The sequence below is a fragment of the Onychomys torridus genome, chromosome 5, assembly GCF_903995425.1.
Source record: "Onychomys torridus chromosome 5, mOncTor1.1, whole genome shotgun sequence".
Classification (NCBI taxonomy): domain Eukaryota; kingdom Metazoa; phylum Chordata; class Mammalia; order Rodentia; family Cricetidae; genus Onychomys; species Onychomys torridus.
Genome location: NC_050447.1, coordinates 31,855,798 through 31,866,366, shown reverse-complemented (window position 1 = coordinate 31,866,366; position 10,569 = coordinate 31,855,798). Strand labels below are relative to the sequence as shown.

The window sequence follows — 10,569 nt, the reverse complement described above, 5'->3', positions numbered from 1 at the left end:
AGGTACTTACTACCTTGATGAAGGGTGGGAAGAGCATCCCAGGCACAAGGAGCAGTATCTGCAGAAATCTAGCTACAGATGTCACTGCGCAGAGAAGTGGTGCCAAGTCTGAAGCCACAAAAAAAAAAAAAAAAAAAAAAAAAAAAAAAAGTTGTGTTCAAGCCCAGAGGGCCAAGAAGTGCTCATTGGGCTGTGTCAAGGTGGGAGTGACAGACCAAGATCTGCCCACCTCCTAGGGCTGGCAGTCACGGATGCTGAGCAGTCCTAGCTTTCCAAAGTCAATAAGTAACTTGGGGGGGGGGGACTAGGCGGGGCCAGGCCTTCTGCTGTGGGCCCAGTGGCATTTTCCACTCCTGAGCAAGTGTGGAAGGACTGCCTACCTGCTTCAGTGTCCACTTTGCCCTGCCCCACCTAGCCCAACGTGCCAGAGCTCCCTGAGGAAGGATCCCTCTCTCCTGGCAGCTGGACCCAAGGGAGAGGCTTGGGCATCAGTAGGTGAGGGACTGGGAGCTCTTGGGTGGGGAGGGCTGAGGTTGGGAGTAGGGACACTGCCCTATCCTTCAGATGTCTCTGTAAGAATTCACAGGGATCCATCTTGCGAAGGGCTGTACATTCTTAGCTACATGCCAAGACCTGCCAAATGTAAAATGAGGACAGAGGTCAGGCCCTAGGGGCAATCTGGATCTGGAGGGTGGTAGTGGGAGATGGGTAATCTCCAAGGCCTGAGCCAGAAGTCCTCTGTTCCAGAATGAATCCTCTTGTGGTCAAGTCCTCCATGACCTTGGCCAGGCCCTGCCATTCAAGGCCTTGCCTGAACCATGGAGCTGCTGGAAGTGACAGTGTCTGTCTAGCTTCTAATTTCTGTGATTCGGCAGGCTGCTAAATAATTACCACTTTGGGAGCTGAGGAGGGGACGGTTATAGCAGGAAGGAAGGTGCTGAACACTTACAACAGAGAACCACGGGCGGCAGGGAGCAGAGACCGGTCTAGAATGAGATCCCTCTGGCCATGTGTACAGGATAGAACTCTTCTTCCCAACCTTCTAGATTCTCACTCCCACGTCCCTCAGGCCCACCTTGACCATGATCTCTGCCTGGCTGTGGTTGCTTTGCCTCTCTGTCATTCAGGTGAGCTGGGCCCTGCCTTTTCCTTCAGATCTAAACCTTGGGGATTAGCACCCTTTTCCGCACTCCCACCCAGACTCATCACACTAGCCACAAGAGTAGTGTGGGGGTCAGGAGTTCAGAGTCAGAGCTATGGGCCTGCTGTGGAAGCAGGAAGCCTACAGAGAGTGGACGGAGTAAGATCTGGTAGGCCTTGGGGAGGGGCAGCAATCCCTTCTTCCTGCCTACGCCGGTGGAACAAGGTGAGAATTTCCCATAGGCTTTCACCGCTGAGGCCCAGCCTGCAGAGCTGCATGTGGAAGTCCCTGAAAACTACGGTGGAAATTTCCCTTTTTACATAACCAAGGTGAGTCTGAGCGCAGGGTGGCTTCCCGTTACCTCCAATATCATGCTTTTCCTGTCTCCAGGGTCTGTTCTCTTTCCTGCTTCAGTTCTCCAACTTTCTACATAATGCATGGATTAGTGTAAGTAGCTAACAAGATTTTAGTCCCTGAGGAGAGCGGAGTTTGAGTTAAAAACCAGAAAGATTGGTACTGAGTGTGGTGGACTGCGCCTATAATCCTAGCACAGGAGAGGGTGTGGAAGGAGGAGGACAGTTTGCTGCCAGCCTAGGCTGTATCACGAAACCTCGTCTAAAAGGAAAAGAAACATTGGTGAAGAGGTCTAGCTTCAGACAGAGGGTGTCAGGGAGCATGGGGGAGTATCAGGTACTAGAGGAAAAGCTCTCCCTTTGAAGCTTTACTTACTGGATTTGAGATTCCAGGCAGATGACAGCTCCTTCTGAGACTCAGTTTCCCCATATTTAAAATGGGGCCTGTAGGTAAAGGTGTCATCCTTTAGCCCAGTGGTTCTCAACCTTCCGAATGCTGAGACCCTTTAACACAGTTCCTGATGTTGTGGTGACCCCTAACCATAAAATTATTTTGTCACTACTTCAAAACTGTGATTTTGTTACTGTTCTGAGTCATAAATGTAAATATGTGAAGCATATCTGATATGTGACCGCTAAGAGGATCAATACCCACAGGTTGAGAACCACTGAGAGTCTAGCCCATACCCCTAGTTTTTTTTTTATTCTGTTTTATCCTACCAGCTACCACTACCCCCAGGGAGGGGTGAAGGCCAGATTGTGCTATCAGGAGACTCAAGCACAGCAGCTCAAGACCCCTTTGCTGTGGATCTGGATTCTGGCTTTCTGATGACAACAAGGGCCCTGGACCGGGAGGAAAAAGCAGAGTACCACCTGCAGGTACGACAGAGTGAGATATGAGGGCAAGCAGGCAAGACAGGGCCAGGGACTAACTATCTCTTCTTTTTTTTTTTTTTTTTTTCTTGGTTTTTCGAGATAGGGTTTCTCTGTGTAGCCCTGGCTGTCCTGGAACTCACTCTGTAGCCCAGTCTGGCCTCGAGCTCACAGAGCTCTGCCTGTCTCTGCCTCCCAAGTGCTGGAATTAAAGGTGTGTGCCACCACTGCCCACTCCTAACTACCCCTTCTTGCTAGGTCACTTTGGAGTCTGAAGATGGACATGTCTCATGGGGTCCACAGCTCGTGACTGTGCATGTGAAAGATGAGAATGACCAGGTACCCCAATTCTCCCAGGCCATCTACAGAGCTCGGCTGAGCCAGGGCACCAGGCCTGGTGAGTGACAAGGGCATCCAATGTGTGGTGAAGTCAAGGTAGACACCGATAAGACATCAGACAATAGACAGTTACCACTGACAAATCAGCAGGGCTCAAGCCGTTCCCCAAGTTTGCCCCATTCTGTACTCTCCAACCCCATTAACAATTCCATCTGCTTTGGGTCTCAATTTGCTCATTTGGGAAATGGGATGAACAACAGGCTCACCTCCAGAACCCTGATATAATGATGAACATAGAAGAAAGCTCTGAGAAGAGACAGGGGAGGTACAGGAGACTCCTGTGCCTACCACCCCTTACAGTGTATCCCCACCCCCAGGGGTCCCCTTCCTCTTCCTTGAGGCTTCTGATGGGGATGCACCAGGCACGGCTAATTCAGACCTTCGATTCCACATTCTGAGCCAGTCCCCAGCTCAGCCTTTACCAGATATGTTCCAGCTGGACCCTCGACTAGGAGCTCTGGCCCTTAGTCCCAAGGGTAAGCATGAACTGGGTTTGATGGGGGCGGGGGTGCTATGGAATTCTGGAGAAGGGGCCTCTGAGCTGTAAGCGATGGATGGGTTGGAGCTGAGGTAAAAGAAAAGGGCATTCCAGGCAGAGGCCAAGGCTAGGTTGTGCGAGTTAGACATGGGATAGATGGAGAACAGATAAGAATGGGTAAAGGAGCTACAGTTAAGATACCTCGGGAATTATATCAAGATAGATCTACTTCTGCAAGTTAGAGCAGAGGTACAAATTAGGGATAGATGAGTAAGTGACTCATACCTTAATCCAGCCAGCTTTTCACTCATCTAGCCCCCAAATGACCTGTGCAGCCCATTTGTCCATCACTTGCTCGTGCACAGCCCCGTTTTCACACCCAAATTCCCACTTAGTCAACCACCGTCCCCTCTTCCTCCCCTGCCTGCCCTCCTCCCCATCCTGGTCGTCTCGCTGCCTCGCCAGTCCACCAGCTTCTCGCTATGGAAGTGAAGTTGCCATCTGTCAAATATTAGTGGGGTGCTCATGATGGTGATCAGAGAGGTGACCCTGCAGTTAAGAGCACTGGCTGCTCTTGCAGAAGCCCTGAGTTCAATTCTTAGTACCTATGTGGCCGTTTCACAACTGTCTGTAACTCCACTTCCTGGGAATTGGATGCTATCTTTGCGCCCTTGCTGGTACTTGTACTCACGCAGATGCACACATACACATAAATAAATAATAAAGTAAATCTTTAAAAAAAAAAAAGAGAGAGAGAGAGAGACTATCTCATCCCTTAACACTTTTCTATCTTTTTTTATCTTTTTGAGTCCTTTAAAAAAAATTGTGTATGTGTATGCGCATGCGCGCGTGCGTGGATGTTCCGCCTGCATATATGTCTATGCACCACATGCATGCTTGGTGCCTGTAGAAGAAGGCATCAGGTCCCCTGGAACGGTAGTTACAGACAGTTGTGAGCTGCCATGTGGTGCTGGGATCTTGCCTGGGTCCTCTGGAAGAGCAGCCAGTACTCTTAACCACTGAACCATCTCTCCAGCCCCACAGGAGTCTTTGGAACACTTGTGATACGCTTGACTTTCTGTTTGGTACTGGCTGAAGATGCTTTGGGCCTTGCTTCCTGGGTCCAGGCTCAGCTCACCTTCTGTCCCTTCTAGGAAGCACCAGCCTAGACCATGCTGTTGAAGAGCCTTACCAGCTGTTGGTACAGGTCAAGGACATGGGCGACCAGGCCTCAGGCCACCAGGCCATTGCCACCGTGGAGATCTCCATAGTACAGAGCACCTGGGTACCCCTGGAGCCTGTTCACCTGGCAGAGAATCTCAGAGTTGCATACCCACACAGCATTGCCCAGGTGAGAAGTGGCTATCAGTGATTGAAGTAACCCCATGGCTAGAAGATCTGAGCCTGAGTAACATGGACACTTGGGAGGAGTGCCAAGGACTCAACTTGACTCCCATTTCTTCCTGAAATATATACTTCCCACTATAAATCGAGTAGTCAGGCCTGGGGACCAAGCATACAGTCCATCTCGTGCTATCCTCTAGCAGGTGTGGGTTTGTGTTCTGACATCCCCAACTTGCCTAAGGCTTCCTCAGGGAAGATAGCTGCCAACTTTCACTGCCATGGGGATTGTCACCCAAGTGAGGAATGTCTCCAGCCTTTTCTAGGAATGCCTTGGGGTCAGGCCCAGACTGAGAAAGCAGAAAATAGAATAACCTGGTCATTTAGGCACTCTGGAAAAGGTCCAGGCTTGAAGCAGGGTAAGGTTGTCACAAGTAGCTAGCCACATGCTCTTAGGGCCAAGGCTCCTTGCTTGGGAATCAGTTGGGGGATCCTTCCTGCCTCTCAGTCTGAAATGCTTTCGCATCATATCCTTCTCACAGGTGCACTGGAATGGAGGGGATGCACATTATGGACTGGAGAGCCGGCCTCCAGGACCCTTCAATGTGGATGCAGAGGGAAGGATCCATGTAACCACGGAGCTGGACCGAGAGGCCCAGGCTGAGGTGAGGCAAGAGGAACACAGGGCAGGCTGGGGGGTGTTTTGTCACACCCCCTTCAGATGCTGAGGCAATGGAGACAGCCCTGAAGAGCTGGAGCTAGCCACCAAAAGGGACTTCAATCCACTCCAGTCTGGAGCTGCCCATGGCCCTGATCTGAAGTTCCCCACTGCCCACTACAGTACCTGCTGCAAGTACAAGTTCAGAATTCCCGTGGTGAGGACTATGCAGAACCCCTGGAGTTGCAGGTGGTGGTGATGGATGAGAATGACAATGCACCTGTCTGCTCCCCACATGACCCAACAGTCAGCATCCCTGAGCTCAGCCCCCCAGGTGGGTTATGGGCCTTGTCAGGTGGGAGGGAAGGGAAAGATAGAGTTCCTAGAGACCATCCCATCTTGCTTCTTTGGGGTGAGTCTAGCTTCAGAGTTCTAAGCCACCTATGTGCGCGCACACGTGTATGTGCATGTACACACACACACACACACACACACACACACACACACACACACACGCTCAGGAAGTGTGTGGGGGTGTTGTCTTCCAGGAACTGAAGTGACCACACTGTCAGCAGAGGATATGGATGCCCCTGGATCACCTAATTCCCACATTGTGTATCAGTTGTTGAACCCTGAGCCCGAGGAGGGGGCTGAAGAGAAAGCCTTCGAGTTAGATGCTACCTCAGGCAGTGTAACACTGGGAACTGCCCCACTCCATGCAGGCCAGGACATTCTGCTTCAGGTGCTGGCTGTTGACTTAGGAGGATCAGAGGGAGGTAAGTACCCTGCTGCTGACCTGGGCTCCTTCCCCTCTGTTCCTACTGGGACCTCACCAACAATCCCTCCCCTGCCTCAGGCCTCAGCAGCACATGTGAAGTAGCAGTCACCATCACAGACATCAACAACCATGCCCCTGAATTCATCACTTCCCAGGTAAGCTGACACAGAGTTATAGAGATCCCTGGGAGGGTACTGGTGGTGTTTACCAAACATCTCCATCTCTCCAGGTTGGACCTATAAGTCTTCCTGAGGATGCGAAGCCAGGGGTTCTGGTGGCCACCCTTATGGCCACTGATGCTGACCTTGAGCCTGTCTTCCGCCTTATGGACTTTGCCATTGAAGAAGGAGACCCGAAAGGGATTTTTGACCTGGCCTGGGAGCCAGACTCTGATCATGTCCAGCTTAGACTCCGAAAGGTTAGGATGCGGATAGGTGGGGAAGGGTCACAAATGTGCCGTGCCCTGACCCACACAGTGACCTAGAACTCACTGGTTCCAGAACCTCAGCTATGAGGCAGCTCCTCATCACAAAGTGATAGTGGTAGTACGGAACGTGGAGGAACTGGTGGGCTCAGACCCAGGCCCTGGAGCCACAGCCACAGTGACTATATTGGTGGAGAGGGTGATACCACCCCTCAAGTTGGACCAGGAGAGCTATGAGACCAGCATCCCGGTCAGCACCCCAGCTGGCTCCCTCCTGCTGACCATCCAGCTGTCAGAGCCCATGAGCAGAACCCTCAGGTGAGCTAAAAACCCTGCCTCTTATCTAGACTTCCCCTGATCCCCAAGGGTAACTTCAACACCCCAGAGAAACTCACTTTGTGTGTGCCCTAGACTATTCCTCAAACCGTGATTAATGCCAAGGTTCTGACTCCTGGAGGGTCGTGGCTGGATGAAGTAGGCAGGCATGGAAGAAATGTTTAGACCCCATGGCATCTCTAATTATTCCTCCTCAAGGGAACACCACCAGATTGAAGCTGTGCCTGGGTCTGAGCCCTCCAGGCTCCTTGGCAGGATGCTCTGGAACAATGAAGTTGAACCAGACTCCACCCTGCTCCCCAGGTTCTGATAATCCTTCCTGTACCTACAGTTCAAACTCCCCCATCACCAACAAATTCTGAAACTGGCCAGCTGGGCTCACTGTTGTTGCCCTTGAATCACAGAAAGGATACAGAATTTCAGTAGGCCACACCATCCTGGGAGTTTCTGGGCAGGAATCTGTATATTGTTCCAGGGCTTCCACAAACACAGCTTCTTCTTTGGGCCCCAGGTTCTCCTTGGTCAATGACTCAGAGGGTTGGCTCTGCATCAAGGAGGTCTCTGGGGAGGTACACACAGCCCAGTCTCTGCAGGGTGCCAGGCCTGGGGACACCTACACCGTGCTTGTGGAAGCCCAAGACACAGGTATGGTCAAGCAGCAGTGGAGTCTTCTCAAGGGATTATAACTCCACTTGGAAACTTTGTATGAAACTCACCCTTCAAGCCGCCATTCAGTTTTCCCTTGGGCTTCTGGGGGTATCAACTCCAGGGACAGACAAGACAGTGAATGCTAGATTAGGGAGATGGAAGGAGGGCCAAGAACCTTGTCTGAAGCAGGAATGCTAGGAGATGGGACAGGTGTGGGAAACTGTCAATGGCACTTTAACAGGATAACAGGAAGGGCATGTCAGGAAGGGTACTTCAGGAGTTCCATGGAACTCAGAAGATATGTACTCTCCCAGGGTCAAGACATGTCTGGGTGGTAGCATCAATACTGAGACAGATTTGGCATTGAGAAAGACACAGGTGGGTCTGACAGTTGTTCCAATAGTGAAAGGATAAAGGACACGATGAGGAAGAGGCTGATATGGGAAATGACAGGGTGGGGAAAAGGGGTTAGGATGCAGAAGTATGGAAGGAAGCAGCAGAGTAAGACTGGTGGGCTGTGTGGGGTGTATGGAGACCAGCCCAGGTTCTCTGGGACTTATCCTCACACCCAACGATGCAGATGAGCCAGGACTGAGCACTTCCGCTACCGTTGTGGTCCATTTCCTGAAGGCCTCTCCTGTCCCAGCATTGCCTCTAGCCCCTGGGCCCAGCAGACACCTCTGTACACCCCGCCAGGACTATGGTGTGGTTGTCAATGGGGCCAGTGAGGACCCTGATCTGGCCAATGAGCATGGTCCCTACAGCTTTGCTCTTGGTCCCAACCCCACCGTGCAGCGGGATTGGCGCCTCCAGCCTTTCAATGGTATGTAGCAGGGGAAGGAAATGAGGCTGTGGAGGGTAGGCTCACTTGGAAGTGAGATGGGGTAGGGTTGGGTGTAAGGGAGCAGCTCTGATAGAGCCTGTCCAGGCTACTGACCCTAATCATTTTCTGCAACCCAACAGGTTCCCACGCCTACCTTACCTTGGCCTTGCACTGGGTAGAGCCAGGTGAATACATGGTACCTGTGGTTGTCCACCATGATTCCCAGATGTGGCAACTCCAGGTTCAAGGTGAGGCTGGGACTTGAGTGCAGCCAAGACTGGCATCTTTAATTCCTAGAGGAGCCATCAGGGTACAGGTGAAAGAGCTTGGGTATACATCGTGCATGATCACATAGACAGCACATGCCTATATACACTTGCTTATCTGAGCCAACATATCTGTGTGTGTCCTGCCACATACACAGAGGAGTATGCACCTTTACAACATGCACAAACCTACAAAGGTGTACACAAAAACATATATCAGTCAGCTTTCCAGACAGGAGGTTCCAAGCAGTTGGGAGTCCTCTCTAACACTCCCGTCTTCATTCCCCACCTCAGTGATCGTGTGTCGCTGCAACATGGAGGGCCAATGCATGCGCAAGGTGGGCCGCATGAAGGGAATGCCTACGAAGCTATCAGCAGTGGGTGTCCTCTTGGGCACCCTGGCAGCGATAGGTAATGGAGGCTGAGCTCTTGCATGGGTGGGGGTGATGAATGGTTGGAGCCACAACCTCTATAATGTCCCTTGTCCCCATAATGTCAACGGACCTGGAAAAGGAATCTCCTAACTCTCCTAGTCATTATGCACTGTCCTAGGTATCAGCCATCCTGGGCAGCCCAGGGATAGCATTTGCTATCACATTGTCAGTCTTTGCCTATGTGTGGGGTCCTATATCAAGCACATGATGGAATCCTTGCCACAGCCTGGGAGTTTGATCCTGCTGTCTCCTAACTTTGTTGATGAGGTCACTGTGGTTCAGAAAGGTTAGGGGACTTGTCCAAGATTAAACAGCCTGTGGCAGGGAAGTCTAGCTTAATTCTTTCAAGTCACCCTCTCCATCTCCTTTACTTCTTTATTCTGATAAATTGGTTCTTTGGTGGTTTCCTTCGTAGGTTCTAGTATAAAGCTGTGAGGTGTCTTTCTCTTGGTGATCCATGTGAACAGCTCACTGGCTTTCCCATGGACTCTATCCAATTTGACTCCAGAGAAAATGTGTGTGTGAGAGGAGACATGGGGGGTAGAGGACAAGTGAGTCTTTACTACTTTGATCAGCCCTTTAAAAAGAAAAAAAAAAAAAAAACTTCTTATTTTGAAAGAATGGCTCACTAAGTTACCTCCAGCTGGCCTGGAACTCACTGTAGCCTAGTCAGGCCTTGAACGTATTATCTTCCTGCCTTAGCCTCCTGAGAAGGGAGCTTAGGAGAGTGGAACATGCTTTGATCTTGGTGATATAAGAGTAGAGCAGACCACCCACTCAGATTCCATTAGACACTAGAATTCATACCCAGCATGAGGACACAGTCTAGAAAATGTTGTAGATAATCAACACCAAAGACAAGGAGTTTAGTGAGGTGCCTTCTCGTCCTTGCTAAGGGCTTACCCATTCTTCTTGGGCTCCTCAGGCTTCATCCTCATTCTCGTCTTCACCCACCTGGCCCTGGCAAGGAAGAAGGATCTGGATCAGCCAGCAGACAGTGTGCCCTTGAAGGCGGCAGTGTGAGTGATCCAAGCAGCCCTACCTGGGATGTTGGTCCCAGCTCCATCTGAACTCACTGAGAAAGGACCCAGTGCCAAAGATACACTGGAGACCAAGACAGTAAAAGTCCTTCGTCTTTCCAGAGTGGAGGTACTGTCAGAAGGCATGTCCCCAAAGCACTGACTTTACAGGATGGTCATGGGAACACTCCAAATGGCAGCTCTTGGACCAATAATAAAGGCTCAGAGAGCCAGGTTGGACCCTGTAAAGGATGACTGTATTGTGACCGCACATCTGTGTGTGCATGTGTGAATGAGCACACCTACCCCTTCATGCCTACCCCCTCTCCTGCTATACAAAATAGGTCTGGAGGCTTGGTAGGATACTTGTGAAGAAGGACATAAGGACATCATCTGAGCTACTGGTGAGACCTTGGAGTCAATGCAAGTTGGGTCTCCAAGAGCCTACCAATCGCAAACCCTAGGGTAACTATGAAGGTAAGGTGAAGGAATGTCTTTCCAGGAGTCATTCCTGTGTGTTTAGGACACCTCTGTGCTGTGAGGGCACACAGTCTTGTGAATCTGTGTTCTCCATTCATGTATGAGCACACTCAGGTCC

General features: G+C 51.0%; 1 protein-coding gene across 5 annotated transcripts; it reads left to right on the top strand.

Annotated features, from left to right (window-relative positions):
- The first annotated feature begins 243 nt into the window (after positions 1 to 243).
- Cdh16 (cadherin 16) lies at positions 244 to 10,220 on the top strand. Of its 5 annotated transcripts, XM_036188795.1 has the most exons (18): positions 244 to 495; positions 1,070 to 1,127; positions 1,384 to 1,470; positions 2,218 to 2,373; positions 2,626 to 2,764; positions 3,084 to 3,242; positions 4,399 to 4,595; positions 5,128 to 5,250; positions 5,427 to 5,577; positions 5,792 to 6,019; positions 6,100 to 6,176; positions 6,251 to 6,439; positions 6,522 to 6,763; positions 7,293 to 7,426; positions 8,010 to 8,252; positions 8,393 to 8,500; positions 8,813 to 8,929; positions 9,878 to 10,220. In XM_036188795.1, the coding sequence occupies exons 2-18, from the start codon at positions 1,083 to 1,085 to the stop codon at positions 9,973 to 9,975; spliced, it is 2,493 nt and encodes an 830-aa protein (XP_036044688.1). In that variant the 5' UTR covers positions 244 to 495; positions 1,070 to 1,082; the 3' UTR covers positions 9,976 to 10,220. The 5 variants fall into 5 exon arrangements, with proteins under 5 accessions (XP_036044688.1, XP_036044690.1, XP_036044689.1 ...); XM_036188797.1 differs by lacking the exon at positions 1,384 to 1,470; XM_036188796.1 differs by lacking the exon at positions 244 to 495 and having other exon boundaries at positions 1,083 to 1,127; positions 8,076 to 8,252; positions 9,878 to 9,975.
- Positions 10,221 to 10,569: the final 349 nt, after the last annotated feature.

Excerpts from the sequence above, each read along its gene's own strand:
- Cdh16 (XM_036188795.1), top strand. The coding sequence starts at position 1,083 with ATGATCTCTGCCTGGCTGTGGTTGCTTTGCCTCTCTGTCATTCAG. Across the intron at positions 2,765-3,083 it reads GAGCCAGGGCACCAGGCCTG|GGGTCCCCTTCCTCTTCCTT; the intron begins GTGAGTGACAAG and ends CCCCACCCCCAG. Across the intron at positions 8,253-8,392 it reads GCGCCTCCAGCCTTTCAATG|GTTCCCACGCCTACCTTACC; the intron begins GTATGTAGCAGG and ends GCAACCCAACAG.